This window comes from Taudactylus pleione, unplaced genomic scaffold (genome assembly GCF_031769625.1).
Source record: "Taudactylus pleione unplaced genomic scaffold, aTauple2 ptg000127l, whole genome shotgun sequence".
Taxonomy (NCBI): Eukaryota; Metazoa; Chordata; class Amphibia; order Anura; family Myobatrachidae; genus Taudactylus; species Taudactylus pleione.
Genome location: NW_028284529.1, coordinates 22,449,018 through 22,471,474, shown reverse-complemented (window position 1 = coordinate 22,471,474; position 22,457 = coordinate 22,449,018). Strand labels below are relative to the sequence as shown.

At 43.9% G+C, this 22,457-nt stretch overlaps 1 protein-coding gene across 1 annotated transcript in view; it reads left to right on the top strand.

Annotated features, from left to right (window-relative positions):
* The window catches only part of LOC148523863 (lysine-specific demethylase 4C-like), a 378,114-nt gene that overhangs the window by 133,794 nt on the left and 221,863 nt on the right, over positions 1–22,457 (top strand). Inside the window, exon 4 of the mRNA XM_088472582.1 lies at positions 20,538–20,776. Within this exon, the coding sequence (XP_088328708.1) occupies positions 20,538–20,776 (239 nt within the window). The remainder of the gene's footprint in view (positions 1–20,537; positions 20,777–22,457) is intronic.

Sequence of the window (22,457 nt, the reverse complement as noted above, 5' to 3'; positions counted from 1 at the left end):
AATATTACATGGTGGGCACTGCGACGCTCTGCATCTTATGGTGGACACTGCGGCTCTCTGCATTATATGGTAGGTACTGCGGCACTCTTTATTACATATATGTTGAGCACTGCGACACTGCATTATATAGTGGGCATTGCGACACACTGCATTATATGGTGGTTTGCGACACTTTGCGTTATATGGTGGGCACTGCGACACTCTGCATTATATGGTGGGCACTACATCACTAATACAAGGCAGGCACTGCGACACTCTGCATTATGTGGTGGGCACTGTGGCACTCTGCATTATATGGTGGGCACTGCGGCACTCTGCATTATATGATAGGCACTGAGGCACTCTTTATTATGTATATGGTGGGTACTGCGGCACTCTGCATTATATGGTGAGCACTGCGGCACTCTTTATTATGTATATGGTGGGTACTGCAGCACTCTGCATTATATGGTGAGCATTGTGGCACTCTGCATTATATGGTGGGACTGCAGCACTCTGCATTATATAGTTATTAATTCAACAATTCTCTGCATTATATGGTGGGTACTATGGCACGAAGTGTAGCAGGCGCTGGCACCTTAATGTAACGGGACTAACAATGGGTTTTTCCCTCACCGTACATACATTTCAGACTTTACAATGCTGATAGCTGTATCCAAGGTAGCCCAAGGTTACTAGAGCTACAGCTTCTAAACCCTATGCCTTCTGGAGACTGGTCGTAAAATTATTACTTACCTGATTTTAAACTATAACTAGAATACCAAATTCAGCGTTATTATTGTTATTGTTTTTATTATTAATTTGTCTCTGGACATGTGCATTTTTCAAAACTTTACTTATGCTCCTCTGCTAGCTAGCCACACCCCTGTCTGGCCACACCCATTTAGCTTTGCACCGCCTCCCTTCACTAGGCCTGTACCATTGCTTTCCCTCTGTGGGCCCTTCATGTCCCAGTCTGACACTGGGTAGCTGTATAATGATGATAGCAATAGGTAGGTGTACAGCCAGTCACTGACGCTTTTCGCTATGTAAGAGCCACAGCTTTTTCATCCCTGAAGAACCAACTTCAATGGGCGTTGAAAAATGAATCTAATATATAATCCGCAAAGTTGAGCTGGATGCAAAGCTACTACATTAATAGATGTGAGGTTGAGCACTAAAACTGTCATTAATATATGTAAATTTGTTTGTACTAATAATGTGTGCTATTTTTATGTTATCATGTTTTTAAGTTAATTTTTTGTTAAATGAATTATTATCCACACTTTACATTCCATCCAATATTTTTGTATGTATCGCTATCGTTTCTGATTTTTTTTTTGTGTATGTGACTTATTTAATTTTAAGGGGGATATTTAATAAAGCTTGTCGAGAGTTAAAATTGTGAGAGAGAAAGCACCAACCAATCAGCTCCTAACTGTCATGTTACAGGCTGTGTTTGAAAAACGACAGTTAGGGGCTGATTGGTTAGTGTTTTATCTCTCACAATTTTATCTCTCTCCAAGCTTTATTAAATCTCCCCCTAAATTTGTCGTCTCCACTCACTTTATTATTAATCAAGTACTGACTGTTGAGTATACAGATGCAAATTGCATAGGTAACTGTAATATATACATTAAAGATGCAAAACAAGTTTAGTTAAAGATCCTAAAGTCGTCACCAATCAATTCTTCTCTGACTAGGCACGATTTTTATTTATTATATTAAATGTCATTTATAGCAATAACGGGTACTTAGATTCTACTCGATTAAAATGTATTAACCGTTATTTATAGAGCACACATTTAGAATTTTAGTTATATACAGATATTAGGGGGCATGTTTTTATAATATTGTTTTTATTTAAGTTTGGTAGTAGATAATTTTGTTTAGTTAAAAATAAACATATTTGATAAAAGTGACACTTTTAGTAGCGAACCAGTAAATATTGCAAATGCAAGCTTTACCAGCACTATGGGCTGTTCATCAGCAAGTTAGTAAAGGAAAGATGAATTGACACAGTGCATACTATCTATATATGCTAAACATTGTACATAAAATGGTTCGTGAGTTGGGTGATTAATTGTGATAAAATGTAAATGATGTTCCTACAGATGGATGGGCATCAAAGGTAATGACTGTTAATTAGATATAAGGTGTGAATAGAGGTCTGTCATTAGTCACATCAAATAAGTGTGTGATTTGAGATTTAAATCAGGTCTTAACCATGTTTTTTTTTATTCAGATTTTCCTTACATTTTGTGTGAGTATCATAGAATAGAATAAATACTTTGTCATTGTTAAAACAGTTAAATTAAATTCCAAGTCTTCCACATCTTTAATACAACAAGTACGTGTCAGTAAACCTGAAAACCACCATTCAGATTCATTCTGAAAATAACTAATGGTAATAAGCTATTTTTATACCTTGAGGTTCTCTATTTAATACACCTAAACCATTGTTTGAAGGCAAAAAAACCCCAAAACATAATGGTTAGGACGTTAAGAATCTTGTACAATGCTATGAACAGGCAGCTCTTAATATAGATTCCTCAATGGAAGGCAGAATAGTACTTATAGCATATTCTGCCATTTTAATAACCCGATCCAAGAGCCTACGATCAGCTTTAGTGTTATTACCATACCAGATTGGTATACAGTAGGTCAGCACACTCTCAATAACACAGAGGTACAGTATAAACAAACCCACCAAAATAATTTTTGACAAATTCACCGCCCGCAGTTTCCTAAAGAAATACAGGTGCTGTTGTGCCTTTTTTTTTTTTACCATAGCAACAATATTAAAATTCCAATTACAGGTCATCAGATATTATAGTACCTAACAATTTAAAATCTCTACCTCTAGGTTTTTTATAGTCAAGTTTTTAGTTATATAGTCAACCTCATCAAAATACGCTGTCTCATCACCATCGGTAATGAGTCCCACTATAGTCATATTGTCTGAGTGCCGAGAGGATGGGGGAGCGGGTACTAATTATCCGGGATAGCTGGAGGGGCCCTGGTCCGGCACCGTCCCCCTCCCTATTACAGCAGCCCAGCAACCGCTGCTGTGTGCTGGGTTGCATTGGGATACTGCTTACAGCTGTAGCAGTCTCCTATGTCTGAGGGGGGGAGGGGGGTGATCACACTGAGAGCGACCCCCTTGGCTTTGCACCATGCTGAGGGGCTCAGCAAACTTTTTAATTTTTTATTTTATCCTAAGGGCATGTGGCCACACCTCCCGTGACTAGGCCATGCCCCCTTCTTCCAGGCCCGGCACGGCTCTCAGTGCCCCTGCTATTGTCAGCAAGCTTCACAATGGAATTTGATTCAAACAGAGGAACACAATCATGAGTAAAAAGAGAAAATAAAACCAAACTTAAAACACACCCCTGAGGAGTACTGGTACTATTCCAAAATAGAGTACTTTAAATTCCCCAGGCTAACCTGTTAACATGTTAATGGGTGTTAAAGCATAGGATCCGTGATAAGTTCATGGACCTATGTGTTAACAGGGCCACTTCACCCGCTAACAGCCTATTTATCAGGTATTTCTTTCTAATCTGATCAGACCCTAAAAAAAATTGCTAAGTGCAGCCTGCGGACTGCCTTTGTGGCTAACTGAATAGCCCGCGGGATCAATTAACATGTGATAAATTAACACTGCTAATTGAATTACCCACTATGTTGTGAGTTGGTGTAGATTTATCCTTGTGTAGTTTGTTTTGTTTTCCCAATATGGGGCTAGATTTACTAAACCGTTTTGAGCCCAAAATGTGTAACATCAATAAAATGAAATGTAAAACATACCTACAGTAGTTTTGCCTTTAATTCTATTGTCATTTTAAATTTCGGCTTCAAAACTGACGTGAATTGGTGACTTTGCACAAACCGCTGTTTAGTAATGAACAGGGACTTTATGATTTTTGATGACTATTTGTACTTTGCCTGAACATAAGATATGTACTGTATGCAAGTCTAACATCTTTTGTTTATAGGGGGGAATGTGTTTGTTTTTCATATTGTACGTACTTCTATCAGTCTTGGTACTCAGATTGGAAGGTACTTTAAATGAGAGAAGGCGTGTAACTTTGAGTCTAGAAGATATTGGACAGGATGAATGACTCATCACATTCGGGATGCAATGCATCCCGCCGCTCTTCGCATGCATGACGACGTTGGTAACGCCGGTATGCATGACAAACACTGCAAAGCACCACTCTCTCGGTAAGAGCGGCCCTTTGTGATTGAGGGACTTCCTGGTCTATAACCCAGTAGCCCCTATGGCGTCCTTCTGCACATGCAATGGAGGGGTGCTGGGAGGGATCCTATCCCTCTCGCAGCACTCTCCCGATAGAAGCCCATAGGCTTCAGGAAGATGACGTTACCCACCAAAACCAAGCCCTGGAGTGCATCACATTCTGGGGCTTGGTGTATATGAGAAATGCGGTCAAACCTGCATTTTCGGGGTTTGACCGCATTTCTACCTATGCTGCATCCCGCCCATTATCTGATAAAGATGTTATTCCTTGGGCAAAGTTCTTGTGGAATGTGATTAGTTGCTTTTTAGGGGCTGTCCAGATTACAACAAGATCCTCTATATAGGTAAAAGATTTCTGGGTAAATTTACTAAAGGTTAGTTTTGTGTTTTTGGTAAATTTTCCATCGATTTTACAAAAAATTACAGTTTATTGCCGGTCCCTCTCATAGGAATGAATGGGGGAAGTGCTGATTTTCTGAGAGCGGCGCTCCCTTGCTCTCAGTCCATCAGCACTCCCCCATTCAATCCTATGAGCGTGACCGGCAATAACCTGTCATTACACACATCACTGTACCAAGTGTACAGTGGTGTCCAGGGGGATCAGGAATTTAATTTTTTCATTTTCTGAAGACGCTTGGATGCCTACATGGACAGAACAGGATCCGATCCAAGGGTTTGGCGAGTATGACATTTTGTTTATTTTTTAATAAAAGATTAAAACATACACAGGGGTATTCAATATGGGTGCGATAACATCGTTTTTGCGTTAATCTCGCAATTATGACGTCATTATTGCAGGTTTTACTTTTACACCCTATTCAATTTCAAAGACTTATCGCAGTTTTGACAAGTCTTTGATAAAAAACGGTGATAACTTTTCACCATTGAATAGGTGTCGAAAAAAAGTGCAGAATTGGGGTTTAGGGGTGCAGGCTTAAAAAAAATAGCCTGCACCCCTGAGAATGACATTTAAAAAAGAACTGTGTCAAAAAAAAAAAAAAATAGGGACACCCCAAAAAATTAATTAAAAAATTTTGGTGCAAAAAAAAAAAATGGGAACAAATTGTTAAACAATAGTGAAATAGGTTCAGGGCTGTTCTGCATGTATGCGGAAGATGTTTTCTAGAATAGAATTATAGCGGCAGGTGCACAAATGCAGAATTTTTTAAAAATTACTTTAGGGACACCAAAATATGCTAGTACCCATTTTCATGTACCCCAAATTTGATGGGACCACTTAAAAAAACGAATAAAATAACCTAAGTGCTCTTCTGCATCACTTCTTCAATGTCGGGAAAAAAACACCTGCTGCGGCTATTTAAAACCCCGACTTTCAATTAAAGGCTAAAACGGGGGTACCCATAGTGTTCCCCCATGTTTTTACAACTTTAGGGGGGTCTTACAATTATTTTAAGGAAAAATTCGTAACTTTACGCAAATCCAACTTCGGAGTTTCCCGTTTTCGTTAATTTTATATTGAATACGGGGATAAGCGGGAGCGCGCACCAGACTTTAACGCAGGAAAAAACTCTGATATGAAACGTTTCATATTGAATACCCCTCACAGTGTGCATTTCAGCGTACCAGCGAGCACATAATTTACTGGCACTTGTTGTTCCTAAAGTGCCAGCATGCTGGGGCAGGCTTGCTGGCACCTGTGGTCCTCCTGTAAAGAACAATATTACTGTCTAATTTTTACATGTTAACCCCACACCCAAAGCCACCAAGGGGTGCGGGGAATAGCACCCCTAGGAGGTTGATCTTTGGGAGGGGGGACCCCATTTTTTGGGGGGGGTTGACTTCCCAATGATTTACAGTTCTAGAGTGACCTAAGAGCTAGTTAATGTTATGGCAGGGAGATCCCACGCTGTGTGTCATACTAATATGTGCAGTGCTTCTATATGAAGGTATGCAGTCGGGAAACCGGCGGACCTAATCCCGACAGTCGGCTTCCCGACTGCTTAATCCCAGTGAGGGTTAAATGACAGGTGTCTAAATTTAGATGCCTGTCATTTTACCGATGCTGGAAGACCGGCGCCCGGCATCCCGATCGAAGGGACGCCGGGCCGAGCGCAGATAGCCGCGGTGGAGGAGGCTTAGGTTTAGGGTTCCCGGGGGGGAGTTAGGGTTAGGCACCTCCCCGGGAGGTTAGGTTTAGCCTAATGGAATGGGGGGTTAGCATTAGGCACCCCCGGGGGGGACTTAGGGTTAGGCACCCCCCGAGGGACTTAGGTTTAGGTGGCGGGGAAGGGGAGGTAGGTTTAGGCACTGGGGGAAGGGGAAGGTTAAGGTTAGGCACCCCTAAGGGAGGATTAGGGTTAGGGGGTAGAATTAGGTTAGACAATACTTACCTTGGACGATCAGGATTTCCTCCTTTGCTAGGATGCCGCTGTCGGGATTCCAACCGCCGGTCATGGGTCTGGCGGTAAGTCATACCGATTCTTATATGAATGGGTTTTCAGTCATTTCTTCAACACATCTGATGCGACCAGTCAGAAACGCCCACTAGGAGGCTGCCGGAAACACCCTTGGCTGCCCCTCCATTATCTTCCAATCACTGCTGCCCACAGTAATCTGGTACCCAGCGGCCCCCCCTCCCGGCGCAGCTGCAGAGCAGCCATGAATTCAAATGATGTGTGTGCCCCAATCACTGTGGGCAGCAGTAATTGGGAAGCCGGCATCCACTTCTGCCCAGTGTGGCTGCAGAGCAGTCACAACCTCCATTGAGGCAGCGCTGAGGCTCCCGGAAGCCGGCTGCGGCCGCTGCTTCTGTGTCCAGACGGCTGCACACCCATCTCCTTCCGACTGCTGCTGTTTCCCGATTACAATGGCCAGCAGTGTTCGGGAAGCTGGCAACACCCTCTCCTGGCACGGCTGCAGGCCAGACGTGACCTCCATTGAAGCGGCAGCCATGACTTTTATAAAACAGCAGCCACAGATCCTGGAAGCCGGCTGTGGCTGCTGCTCTGTCCAGCCCCCTCCCGGCGCAACTGCAGAGCAGTAATGAATTCAAATGATGTGTGTGTCGCAATCACTGTGGGCAGCAGTAATTGGGAGGCTGGCACCCACCCATCTCCTCCTTCCTGCTCCACCTCTGCCACCCATGTGCCCGATCACTACTGGCGACAGAGATCGGGCAGTGTGTACAGTATACATGTATTATATGTGTGTGTGTGTATATTTATGTGTGTGTATATGTGTGTATATATATATATATATATATATATATTTATATATATATAATATAATCCTCTCACTACGCACCCACAGCTAACAGGTTTTTTTTTTTTTTTTTAAACTATAAACTAATTTTTTCATTTATTTTGAATAAAGTTTAAATAGCTCTTATTTACACAATTTGCTAATAAAAAAAACTGCCAATTTTGGAACAATTTAATTTGGTAATAAAAAAAGTGATAGGGGAAGGTTAATATACTTTCTTTCCTTCATCTGTCGTGATTCTGACCACCGGGATCCCGAGTGCCAGCATCCGGTACCCAACCATTAAGGATATTATTGAGTTGATACTTAAAGGAAATTTAAATAAATATTAAAACAGGGGGGTAAAATCTGTGAATTGATAACCAGGTTTAATATATACAATTTAAATCATGGCTCATGAACAGACACATTTCTAAGGCTAACAAAGGGAAAAGGGCAACCACCAGGCAGCATTTCATAGCATAGACAACCTGTGGCTCTGCTGTTGTAGAGCTACGTCTGAGCTCTCTGACACTGGAATATTGACAATATCTTAAAGTAGCAGTATGGCTGCGCCACTTCCCTTCACTGGGCTCTGCAAAATCGAGCAGCTGGTGGTGTAACGAAGGAAGAAGAAGCTGCCGATGTAACACATAATAGCAAGAGATGCTATTATCTCTTGCTATTATATTAGCCAGTGAGAAAACACTTTATTCCCGCAAGTGGATAGTCTATCTCTTTTGTGCCTATTTCTAGAAGTGTAGTAGCATTTGCTGTTCATTAATCTTACATTTTTACTAATAAATGTACCTGGCTATCAATTGTATGTAACCTCAAGTGCCTCTGAGTGCTCCAGAGCTGCAAAATAGAACATACTAGTTAACCAGTGCATAATGAATGTATGTTATTGTATAGTATGGTGATTACTTTGCTGTACATGTAGGGTTGCTGTAATATCCCTGTGATCAGGAACACACATGAATTGCACAGGTTCTGTGGCTGGCTGACTTTGTGTGCATTTCACCTGGTTGTAATCAGCCACAGAACCTGTGTAATTCATGAGTGTCCCTGATTACAGGGATATTATAGCAACCATATGTACATGTAACTTTCATTATGCAGTTATATTTTACTTATAGACAGTTGCTGAGCAATGTTAAAGCTTTGAGTCAGAGAAATAATTTCTGTAACTTTTCAATTAAATTTGTTAATATTTTAAAAATGTAAGTGGGATACAGACATTGTAATATAAGTTTATAATATGAAACGCTTAGTTTCTATGGTTTTTAAACTATGTTCTCTGTTTGGATTATACAATATGTCAGGGGTGGCCAAACTTTTGTACTGTAAGGACTACTTGATGCTTAAAATAATGTTGAAGCTCTACCCAGACAGGTATCCCCACCCCCCTTGCTGGCACTGAGTATGATGCTTGCTGCTGCTTTCTTGGGTGTGGGAAATCACATCATCCTGCAGTGGGAGGTCAGGGCCGAAACTAGGATCTTTGTCACCCGGGGCAAAGCGGTATTTGGCGCTCCCCCCCGTCTCTGATGAGCAGCCCCATTTTTGGGGTGGGTCTGCGAGTCATGTCCTTGTTCTTGCCATGCTGTGGGCTTGGCCAGAGCTCTGAGAGCTGTGGGGCAGCCCCATTGTCTCCCGTCTCAACGCGGATGAAGAGCGCATGTGCGACAGTGCCCAACCAACCTCCCTCCGGACTGTAGGACACTGTGGCCTGCAGGTGGTATAGCGGTACAATCTCCAAAAAGTGGGACTGTCCCGCTGAAATGGGGACAGTTGGGAGGTACGCAAAATATAATAATAATATATATATAATATATATATATAAAATATAAAAATTCCTTTATAGAAAAATGTCAGCAATGAAGAAACACTTGCTGACACATTTAATAAATAATTTGTTTTCTACTCTACAAACTGGTGAGTGCAGCCTATTTTTAAGATTATAATTATATATATATATATATATATATATATATATATATATATATGTGTGTGTGTGTGTATACAGTACACACATATTATATGTATATATATATATATATATATATATATATATGTATATATATATATATATATATACACACACACACACACACACACACACACACACACACACACACACACACACACACACACACAAATAAAAAGCTTTTATTTACCATTTGTAGGCACAGGCAGGGCTGTGGTGTGATGTGCTGGGCTGGGCTGGCAGGCAGGGGCCAGGGAGGGAGGCTCTCCTCCGACCCGACTGCCTCCTAGCTTCTCCCGTGGCAGCCACCAGCATGCCTTGCTTGCCTGCTGTTGATACTGGCCGCGGTTCCCTTTATTGCAGCGGGCTCCAGTGCAATGCACCACCGCTAGTTCCTCATGACCCTGGAGCGGCTCTGCGGCACCCACTCAAATCGGTCACCCGGTGCACACGCACCCCTAGCCCCCCCCTAGTTGCGGCCCTGGGGAGGTGCACTGTCACTGGGCCTTCCCTCTCCCACTGGCTGAATGTTTATGTACCTATTTGTGTGTGGACTGTTGTGCCTGACAGTGCCCCCCACTGCCCTTGCTTTGGGTGTTTCACTCATTCTACTCCTCTGTTCAAGTCCTGCAGCACTGTGGGCGCAGATGGTAGTGGGTGATAACATACAATATCAGTCCGTGGTCAACATCTGGCCACTCTTGCTGTATGTTAATACCACTTTCAGACAGGAAAATCTCTAAAACCCGGGATTTTTCCATATATTTCAACCCGGGAAGGACTTGGGAATTTGCTCATAACCCCCTTTCACACAGCACATTAGACCCGGGTAATTCCCAAGTTGACCCCTTTCACACTAAACCCAAGTCAGCCCTGCAATATACTGTGTGTCATAATAAAAGGACTGCTTTTATGGCACACAGATGAGGTCATGAAAAGTGGATGGTGACTGCTCACTGCATTGCATTAACCATGGCTGACGAGTTACTACACAGTAGCCCAGAGTTCCTGAGTTATTGCTATTTTTTGCTGTTTTCCAGCAAATGAAAACCTGATGCAGGTGCTTACACTGTGCTACCTGGCACAGTCTTATGCCAGGAGGAGAGACAATGGGGTGTAGGTGGTACTTAGAAGACTGGACACCAACAGCAAAGCTTTTTCCTGTCCTAGGATGCTCCGGTCCTTCCCCCTATACCCCACCCACAGCCTGAGGGCAACTCCGTTTCGTTGATGTCCAGCAGGAGCTGGACCACCGTAAGAACAGTGGGGCTGCTATTAAGAAGCCCAAGCTTTACTTTTTTTACTAAGTGCAGCAGCGCTAGACAGTCCTCTGGACGTCTGCACTGCTGCTCCATCATCCCTTTGCGGTGCCGCAACTCCAGCCCTCGGCTAGGGACACTCGTCGGGGCTTCTGGGGGACCTAGCTAGCAGGGCTCCTTGGATCCCAGACTGCAGCTGGGACTCTAGAAGACGGGTAAAGTGGATCCCAGCTTGCAGGGGCCCGCGTTTATGCGCAGTCTTGTCTCAGGAGACAGACCTGCGGCGCTGATGTGGACACCGGTCGTCCAGGACTCCATTAGACCACCAGTACTGGCACAGGACACAGATTAAGGCCAAGGACTCGGTGGTTGCTGTCAGCATAGGGAAGAAGACGCTCTGCCTGTGGCCTCTCCACTGCGGTCTTGCCACTCCTGAGCTGCTCCTCCCTCCCCCTCCGCGCCTCACGGCAGCCATTTTCTGACATTCAGGTCTCCTGGAACACTGGGTCCGGTCTCCCTGTATTCCTCTCCCAAATTTCCTACCAGCCACTGCAGTCTGTGTAGTTGAATTTAGTGCTCACTGCAGTTATATTGTATACTCTGCATTGTATGTGACTTGTGCTAGCGCTGCTGTCTGTCTATTTTTCTCAAACTGTCATCTTATACCTTTCCCTTTCTTTCATTATAACCCTGGAATACTGAGGTATAGGGGGTTTATTGTACCTCACATCTACCTATATTTGTGAGGGCTATCACATACTGTTAATCTGAGTTGCGCACTACACTGTGACATATTGTACATATATCTGGGTTGCTCACTGCACTGTGCCAGATTGTGTGCTACTATTATCCTTGCAGTTATGTCTGGCAAAGGCAAGAATAACAAGCAGCCTGCTGCTCCCACTCTGGTGTCTTGCAAGGCCTGCTTAGCAGGCTTGACTTCAGAGGATCTCAACAAGATGGTCTATATGCATCTTGTTATATGGCACCTGGCTCCTTAGCCCCGGCATCCTCTCCTCAGGACCCCCCTGAGCTTCCTTTTCACAGATGTTGGCAAAAATTGTGGACCACCTAGCGGTCCCAGTGGTAGCTCCCCCTATGGGATGGTCAAAGCAGGTACTCACTGCGAATCCTTTGCCTCCCCCATGGGTAGATGTACTTTCCACCTCAGTGCAGAATCTAGCAGCTACCTCTACAGCCTTTCAACAAATGGAGAGACCCTTACCTAATAAACCTACTAAGCATGCTGTGTTATCTTCCCAGTCCACCCAGCTATCAGATTCTGAGTTATCATCTGGGTAGGCAGAAGACGCAGACCTCTTTCACTCTGACTCCCCCTCAGGAGAAGAGAAGCCCCCCTCTAAATTGAATATACCAGCACTTGTAAGAGCTGTAAAATCTATTCTTCAAATAGAAGAGACAGAACCTACTCCTAGGGCAAAAGAGCCACTATTTAATCGACAGAAGGTAGTTTTGCCAGAGTTTTCTCACTCAAATCAGCTATCTGATCATATGTGTGAAGCATGGCATATACCTAGTAAAAGGTTTCAGCTGCCTAAATGCTTGATTTCCTTTTAGTGTCTTCCAGCTACTGATTGCACTAAATGGGAAGTTCCCCCTGCAGTGGATTCCCACGTGACCTGCCTAGTTAAGAACACTACCTTACCTATCCACACTGTAACCTCCTTAAAGGAGACTACGGATAGAAAGATGGAAGCTTGCCTGAAGTCTATATACTCTCTTAGAGGAGCTATTACTCGTCCTGCCAGGTCTATGGCCTGGATGGCAAAAGCCATTGAGAGTTGGGCAGAGGCCCTAGAAGATACATTTCCCTCTGATGCTTTAAGGGATCAGCTGTCCTACATATCTCGCATTAGAGATGCAGCCTCCTATTTAGGGTAGGCAGCTTTGGATCCTTGCCTCCTAGCTTTCAAGGCATCTTCTGCTTCCGTAGTAGCCCACCATTTTATTTGGCTTCGCTCATGGAAAGCAGATTTGGACTCTAAAAAGTCTTTGGAGTCTCTGCCTTATTCTGGGGAGATCCTGTTTGGGCCAGAATTGGACAAGATTGTGACTACCTTGGCAGCTTCCAAGATGGAGTTCCTGCCCTGTGCATCTACTATGAAGCCTCAGATGTCATCCTTTTGGTCCTTTTGTCCCCAAGGAAAAGCTAAATGTCCGTCCTTGCCACGGCTGTCAGCATCCAGAAAGGCCTCCAAGTCTAGGACCTATCAGGCCTGGGCTACTAGATGTCCACCTACCAAATCTGAGGACAAGCAATCAGCCTGAGTGGCGGGCCTCTCCCTGGGGGCACCCAGGGTGGGAGTCCGACTTCAGTTCACCCAGTACTTGCATCAGACCGCCTCAGATGCCTGGGTAAGAGAAGATGTTTCCCACTGAGGTGGCCCCCCCAGCAGTTCTTTTGCACAGGACCTCTATCGGACCCAAGCAAAGCCCTCCTCCTCCAGAAGGCCATTCAGTCCTTACTGCTCTTGGGAGTAATAATTCCGGTCCCCTCAACACAGAGAGGGAAGGGCTATTATTTTACCCTTTTGTTGGTTCAAAAGCCCAACTGGTCTCATTGGTCTATCCTCAATTTCAAGTCTCTGATCAAAAGAAAATAATAAGGTGCGCCTGTCAGCTGAATACACAATGCTTATACAAACTGGCAGCTCCTAACAATCAGGATCTGCTGCCTGCTAAAAAGGGAGAACAAATGGAAATGTGTAGGAGCGCTTGTAGGTATAAATATGCAATAACTAAACAATGGGTATAAAAAAGATCAAAGGTTTAATACTAATAGATGACAATAATATACAACAATATAAAACAACAGTATCAATTAATATATGAGCGCAGGGCTCTGTGCAGTGTTCAGACCGTCCTAATTTAGACACTGATATATCCACATTGTTGGTGAAATAAATGAATCTATTTCATGTAGAAACAAAGTTAATAAAAATAGAAACAATCCTGAATAGAGTGGGTATTGGGCACTGTATCTTCTTACGGTCACAATGTCAATAACACCAGCAACAAGGAGTAACTGCTACAGGGAGCCGCTAAATGGATGGAAATGTATGGACTGTCCTGCACAGCCTGTGTGCCAGCATTATGCAGAAATGATAACTCTACCACTAATTAGTGGGAGTATTGCTTGTAACTATGTATAGTTACCCTTTTTGAATCCAAAGTCCGGGAGCCCACAACAAAGAGATGCTGCAGATATGATCTCTGGAAAAGAGATAATGCTCTGACTGCTCGTCAGCGGGAGCGTGGATGCTGGCGGGCTGGGAGCCTGAAACTTGGTGTTCTGTATGTGACCGGACGTGTCACCTGTGTGTGCAATAGGTGCGATCAGCCACAGCAGGCTCCTGGTGCAAACTACAGGACCCGAGCAGTACTCTGGGCATGTGACGGTCTGGTGCAGACAAACGGAAGGTATCCTTGACGCGTTTCGCCGGACAATAAAATCCAGGTTTCCTCAGAAGGTAAATTTGTCAGGGTGCCCAGGTTTCGTATTGAAACCCTATGCTCTATTGTCCTGGCTAAGGAGCCTGGGGACTTTATGGTGTCTCTGGACATTCAGGACGCTTACCTACATGTACCTATAGCGCCTTCTTATCAACAGTTTCTCCAGTTTGCTGTACTACAGCAACATTACCAATTTCAAGCACTGCCTTTTGGGCTTTCTACAGCTCCTCGGGTTTTTACCAAGATCATGGCAGTTATGGCGGCCTATCTTCCTTGTCAGGGGATCAGACTGCTCTGATACTTTAACGATCTCTTGCTCTTAGCAAGCTTCCCAGAAATTTTTCACCGCCATGTACAAGTAACCATTGCATTTTTTGCAAATGCACGGTTGGCTGGTACACTGGAAAGAGTCTTCCCTGACCCCTTCTCGAAGAATGGTACATCTGTGAGCCTTCCTGGACTCTCAGGCTCAGAGAATCTTCATGACAGCAGACAAAATATCTGTATTACAGCACCGAGTGTCAATTCACTCTGCAATGCAGACCTTGGGATCCATGGTGTCCACCTTCAACATGGTGGAGTTTGCTCAATTTCACTCCAGGCTCCCATAACACCTGATCCTCTCCAGGTGGAACAAGCTGCCTCATCTCATCACATCCCAGACGATGGGTCTCTCTCTGGAGGTTTGGCTGTCCCTATCCTGGTGGCTACAGATGTCCCACCTAAACCAGGGTCGCCCCTTTTGGTTCCCAGACTGGGCACTCCTCACAACGGACGCAAGCCTCCATGGGTGGGGCAAAGTGACCGGCCAGCACTCCTTCCAGGGGCACTGGACTCCAGCTGAGGCGGTCTTACCAATCAACGTACTAGAACTCCGGGCCATTTAGAAAGCCCTCACTCTGGCTCAGGATATTCTTTAGGGCAAGCCTGTACAAGTATAGTCCGACAACATCACTTCAGTGGCCTACCTCCATCACCAAGGAGGCACTCAGTCGGTCAGCAATGGCAGAAGTGTCCCGCATTCTCACATAGGCCGAACGCCATCTCCCAGCCATCTGCGCAGTGTTCATCCCGGGAATTTTCAATTGGGAGGCGGATTTCCTCAGCTGTCACAACATGAATGCAGGGGAGTGGTCTCTCATTCCAGAAGTTTTTCAGCTCCTGCTGGACAGATGGGGTCTACCGGATGTGGACCTCATGGCCTCACGACACAACCACAAGCTTCCAGTGTATGGGGCCAGGACAAGGGACCCTGATGCAGCCTTCATGGATGCATTATCTGTGTAGTGGACCTTCCATTTGGCATACCTCATTCTTCCGGTCTCCCTTCTGCCTTGGTAGCTCTGGCTTGGCTCAGATACCATTGGTACTGGCGATCTTCAAAGTCTCTCCATAGACGTTCCTCTCCAACTTCCTCTACTACCAGACCTGTTGTATCAGGGTCGCTGTCTACAACTGGACCTGGCCCGTCTGTCTTTAACGGCTTGGCTCTTGAGACGTCCCTCCTAAGCTCTAAAGGATTTTCCAGCTCTGTGGTCCAGACCATGCTCAGAGCGCTTAAACTGGCCTCTGCCAGGATTTATCAGAGTGTGACATATTTCCAGTGGTCTACTACTAGAAACTATGACCCTCAGGTTTTTAGAGTTTCTGGAATCCTTGCTTTTCTTCAAGCTGGATTGGATCTCGGACTCCGCCTAGCCTCTTTGACTGTGCACGTCTCTGTTCTGTCCATCTGGTTCCAGCGCAGATTTGCTCCTTAACCGGGTGTTCACACCTTCCTGCAAGTATAGAACATATTCGTATAGAACAACCTCCATTTGTCCCTCCTGTGGCTCCGTGGGATTTGTCCGTGGTTCTCCAAGCACTTAGGAAACCTCCATTCGAACACCTGGATTCAGTAGATGTCAAATGACTCACTGCAAAGACTTTCTTCTGGCTATAGCATCTGCCCGTAGAGTATTGTATTTAGTGGCGCTTTCCTGTTGCTCCCCATTTCTAATCTTTCATCCGGACAGGGCTGTTGTTCGAATGCGCCCCGTCTTTCTTCCTAAGGTGGTCTCTTGTTTCCACCTCAATGAAGAAATTGCGGTTCCGGCATTTCAATCACCAGACCTCTTGGCAGGTGAGGCCGCTTTAGATGTGGTCCGTGCTCTGAAGATCTACGTGGACCGTACTAGTTCCATCAGGAAATAGGATTCCCTCTTCATCCTATATGGATTCCATAAGAAGGGATGGCCAGCTAACTGACACGCCTATCTAACAAACATGCCTATCTCACAGGCTTACACGCAGACTGGCCTTCCTGTGCCGGCTACAGTCTCTGCTCATTCTGCTTGCTCTGTGGGTCCCTCGTGGGCAGCCCGACATGATGCGTGTGCCGAACAACAATGCAAGGTGGCCACATGGTCTTCTATCCACACCTTTCTTAGTTTCTTATCCTTTGATATATTTCCCCCTCAAGATGCTTCCTTTGGGCAACGGGTTCTCCTCTCAGCTCAGGAGCATCCCCACCCTTGAACAACTGCTTTGGGACATCCCCATGATCTCCCTGTGGAGCTCTATGGACCCTGAAGAAGAAAAGGAGACATGGTAAAACTTACCCTTTCTTCGAAGTCCATAGGGTCCACACCTGGCTTCTATTGGTTTATTTTCTTGGTCACTTGTTTCCTTCTCTGTGTGAGAGTGTGATACTTCTGTGTACCAGTCTTCCTTCTCTCCTATCCTGCTCCTGCCTTGGGCTTGTTAACAAAACTGAGTTGCCCTCAGGCTGCGGGCAGGGTATAGGGGGAAGGACCGGAGCATCCTGGGACAGGAAAAAGCTTTGCTGTTGGTGTCCGGTCCTCCAAGTACTGCCTAAACTCCATTGTCTCCCTGTGAACCCTATGGACTTCGAAGAAAGAGTTAACAAGGGTAAGTTTTACCATAACTCTCCTTTTTTCTATCACTATGCTAATTTTCATTTTATTAATCAGCAATTTCCCTGTAATTTAGTAACCAATAAAATCCATTCTCCTGCTTTATATAAATACTGTTCTATTTACTCGCACACCACTGTTTTCTTGATGAAGTGGGTTGATCTCACAAACCGCATACTGTAGAAAGTAGTATTGTATTGTTGACTTTTAAAGTAAGTAAAAAGTAATTGCCTGCACCGTGATATAAAGGGATAGCTCTTGTACTTTGGGACAAGATGTAGTTAGCAGTCCAGCGGCCGGGATGCCGCCGGACTAAATCCCGATGGGGGAAGCGCGACACGGGGCTTAAGATAGGCGTCGAAATACCAACGCCTATCTTAATTCCGACACCAGAGTCCAGAAGGACGCCATCCCAAACTAGGTAAGTCCGGGACATCTTAGCTGTTAGGTTTAGGCAGCGTAGCGGGGTTAGGTTGGGGGGGGTTAGGGTTAGGCACCACTGAGGTAGGGCTAGGTTTAGGCACAAAGGGGGGAGACTTAGGTTTAGGCACTAACGGGGAGGGTTAGGGTGGGGAGGGCTAGGCTTGGGCTACAAGTAGGGAGAGTTAGGGGGAGTAGGGAGGAGGGTTAGTATACTTACTTGACCCCTGTTGGGATACCACCCTCGGTATTTTGACAGGAGGCATCCCTTTTGGACAAGTGCCTGAACTTTAGAGGCTCTCTGTTTCTTTCCAATGTGAGTGGAATTTACATCAGTATTTTTAATTAGAATACAGTATTGTATTTCCTTTAATTTGTTTCAGAAGAAAGAGTATTTTCGGGTCTATAGATTCAAGTAGTTCCCGGAAAAAGTTTTTTTTTTTGTTCATACAATAAATTTTCCAGTTAGAACAAGCAGGAATACAGATGTGTTCTCATTCATCTAGCCTCAATAGCCATGAGGTGCGAGACAACTGGCGCAAATGAGCCGCGCCCAGTGGTGTAGTGTAGCAACTTTTTTTTTTTTTTAAACCTTTGCATCTTATTTGCCCTCATACGCAGCAAGACATCACTCAATCTGTACCAGAGATGATGGACTGCAACTTTAACTGCACAGGAATTAGTTTTAAATATGAACGGAGTCTCAGATGAAGCACAATAGAACTTGCTGTGAAAAAAAAAAGCTGCAACTGCTGCATTGTATACAGATTCAGACTTATTCGCACACAGATGTACAAGTGTCGCATATCAAATTAATCAGTGTTATGTCGTTAAGCAGTTTTTATCACATTGCATTGTGGCTAAGATGACCACTGGAGAGAAAAAAATGTTATGCGCAAGTCGAGTCGCACAGGACCTGACACACCGAGAAGGGCTGTTTGGCGTGACTGCGGCTATAGTGTATGAGAAGACATCTGTAATAATCATTTGATAAGCACCGTGTTTTCCCATATAACATGACTTTCAATTTCACAATTCACATGTGATATAGTACAAACAGAGCACAGTAGGCCTAAAGCAGAATTGGAAATAAATTAGGTGTACATTGATTTTCGCCTGGGGCTGTTTCTAGACCAAGTAGAGCCCAAGGCAAATGGTCCCTTTGCCGCTTCCTTAAAAAACAAAACAAACTTTGTTGTGTCCACCTTGCCTAAATGTGCCCGATTTGGTATCACCCACACTTTTGTGTGCACCCATTTTTTTTTTTTAGTTAAGGGCCATCCAAATTCACACACAACATCCTCAGTAAATGTACGCATGTTCAACACTGCATCGCCCCTCCGTTTTGTTTTATTTTTAATTTTTTTGTGGGGAAGGGGGGATATAAGAAGTAATGTTTAATGAAAAATAAAACGGTATGAATAACCCACCTCAGGAAAACTGTCCAACCCAAAGAAGAGTTAGCAGTGGTTGTAGTGGGAACAAAACAGATAGAAAGCAAATCAATTTCAGCATCACTAAGATAAGATAAGCAGCTTTGATGACACATTTGTATTTATTGGTGTCTATATTGCTAAAGGTTTGCTTCCTCCGACTGTCCTCTCTCATAGCTTATGTTTATTATTCAATGTTTTTTTTTAGTTTATATTTTGTTTCTCTCGCTTTCCCTTGAATAGAAGACTACATGACATCTACATGGTACACAATCGCACAGACCATATTTCTACATTTTATGCTTTTTTATGTATTTTTTGCGTTATTTCAAATTGAAAAAAAAAATTATTTGATTGTCACAAAAGTAAATGCTGTGCATCCTATAGATCAGTATATTAAAACACCATGTTGGCAGGAATAATAGACACATTGGGGTCTTTATATTCTTGCTTTGGAGTTATTGCCTTCTCATTCTTGCTGACCTCTTGTAGCTCAGAAATATGTGAAGGTCTCCTCACATGCTCTGCAGGCTTGAGCACTCACCAATTCTCAATAATCTTAAAATGTGTATGTGGACTGTGGTCATCATTAATTGCTCCTCTGCATGAAATTATTTGTAGAATGTGGCACTTTAACTTTTAAAAAGTTGTGATATTTAGTTGAATCCATTGTATTTTCTACACGCCACATAAACCCAAAGTATAAAAAGGATCCGTGCCTGTGCTCAGAAAATTTAGTATCGTGTGCTTTTGTTCACATTCTCTATCCTTTTCTCTCTAAATATCTCTCTGTGGTTGTAGCCAAACAGTTACATATAAATTGTATCGGATACAACTGATTTTTGAAATAATTTTTTAGGCTGATCTAGGATTTGGTTTGCATACCTTAATACAGAGTTTCCCAAGTGTATTTACAGCAAAGTGACCACATATGTGCTGTAACTAAGTGTTTGCTGGACGAATACGGTAATAAAAATGCATCCATTTGCTTTGTTAAATTGCGCATGACCAAATTGACCACAGATCAAGTTGTTCTGCTGTAAGGTCAAATGAATGGATCTGAGCACGTGTAGCCAACTATTTTGTAGTTTGGATATTTCTACCTGATACATAATGCACACATACTGTACAGTCATGTCAAACTTAAGAAGCCTCCAACAGTTGCCTGTAGTGGGCTATCCAGACAAGGAGCTGCTGTTAGACATTGAGCATATAAAATGGAAATAAATTACAGTTTACTGCTGTTATCATATAATGCTACTCGCATCCTCTTCCTGTGGAATAATACTTTGTAAAAACAATTCTATTATCAACTAGGTTGGATCTAATTTTTGTCTGGTAATATTCATGCTCACCTTTGTCACAACAAAGTCCTGAAGGTTATTTATCCTAACCTTTAAAGAACTTGAAGAACTTTGATAGAGGATTAGCAAGACTCTAAATCGGCCTGTGATCTATAACATAATAAATTCTAAACACTATCAGCACACACAAAATGACATTTTTGTGCTAGTTTATTAAGGTGAAAGGCATTTATATTGGAAGCTTTTTTTTATCTTATCCATGCCAGACATTCTAATCTGACAGCAGTATCTTCCGTTACAGCCTTCAGCGTACCACATCTCGTTCTAAGAGGCTTAAGACTCGGGAGGACAAGAAAGTATCAGCCATGGTAGTTGGGGCAGAAATCATAGCTACTAAAACTGCTACAGACAGTTTCAAGGTCAATGAAAATGCCACAGAAAATAAGGAGCTAGTAAACAAAAAGGAGCCTTCGAGGCATGTGGAGAACATTAGAGAAGTGCATTTGGATCATGGCTTATTGAATAATATCCAGGCCGCAGGTAAGATAGACTGATTATGTTTCTTTGATAAGTCATAAGTTGTTGAAGTTACAGTGTGACACGTTTCTGCAGTGTAGCATGCTTGAAATGTTGTATGTTTCAAGGCCTTATTATAAAATGATGTATGGTACTAATGACCTTTAAGCAATATGCACCATATTTCTGTTTCTTAGACAGGCACATACTATTATTTCATCTGCATTATATACCTCAATAATCTTGGAGATACCTGCTGCGGTTTCTCCTTAATACATCCAGGGGAAATGTAATATCTGTGGTTAACCCCTGGGTGTTTTCAGGGATTAAACCCATCCCTCCATTCCCGCAGGCAGCCGCAACCCCCATCGATTTTTATGGGGGATGTAATGCTGCCAAATTTATCAACAACCGGAATGCGATATTGACCCCTGTCTGTTGATGCCTGTTAACACGTTCATTTAACGGTAGATGAAAAGGGTCTTGTGTGAAAAATGGGCTCCAATTGAATAGCCTGGGCAATAAAGCCCAAGGCTACCACCCTTTTCACACCTGTTAAATTAATGGGTGTAATTGAATTCCCCTCTTACATTAATAGATTCTTTGTTAAGAGTGGAGGTAACAGTCAGGACAGGACAGGCTTTTGCTGTTGAATTCTGTAGAACTGTAAAAGATTGTCAATTAGCAAAACCACAAATGTTACCCTGCATATTAAAAAAAGAAGAATAATTAAAAGCAAAACATGCAGCTTGCCCTCTTGCTCTTAAGTCATACAAAAGTTAGACATCATGGTTTCCACTAGGGTGCAATGCTGCCAAATATACCATGCATTCCGGATTTTGGCCCCCGTCTATAGGCTACACTACGCATAATTTGCCGGTGGACCGACGAAGGCTGCTGTGCATGTGCAGTCAGCGTGCTCGTAGCTCTCCGGGCACATCACAGGGATATGCCCCTTTTGGAGCCATGTTCCTGCGTGTTTCGGATGATACATTCGGATGCTATGATCGCATATTGCAATGGGTGGTAATGTCATTCCCAGATCACATTGCTATCATTAGTAAATGGGGGCTATATCTCACTCCCTTCCTTTATCCCCCCCTCTCTCTCTTTCTGTCTCCCTCTTCATCTCTCCCTCCCTCCTTCCCTCTCTAAGTCCCCACTCAAAATCCTGTGTTTGCCCCTGGCAGTGTACTAGATATGTTAGCTATGCTGCCGGCAGTTGGTTCCCAGCAGTGTTGCGGACATGAAGTAGTATGCTGAAACCTTGCTGGTCAGTAGAGAGACCAGAGACAAAGTAAGGGGCATAGTAGTTGAAGGCTGAGGTCGTGGTAATATTATTGATGGGGGGCCCCCACAACTTAGTTGCCCTGGGGCCCCCACAAGCCTTGATCCGGCCCTGCCTATAATGTGATGACCTTTTTTTAGGCAAGTGTGTTTGTGGATGTGATAATAAGAAAATTATATAGTATGCAGTAAATGTAGTCCAATTATTGGTAAGTGTCAACAGGGGTTGGCTGGCAACTTTTAGCCTGGGGGCAAGTACAGAGCACTGGCCCATAGGTAACGGCCTATACTTAAATGGTGTCCCCAGCTCCAGCAGCCCCCCATTTGTTTCTCCATCCCCAGCAGACCCCCTTCTGTGTCCCCAGCAGCACCCATCTTTGTCCGCAGCCAGCCCCAGCAGACCCCCTTCTGTGTCCTC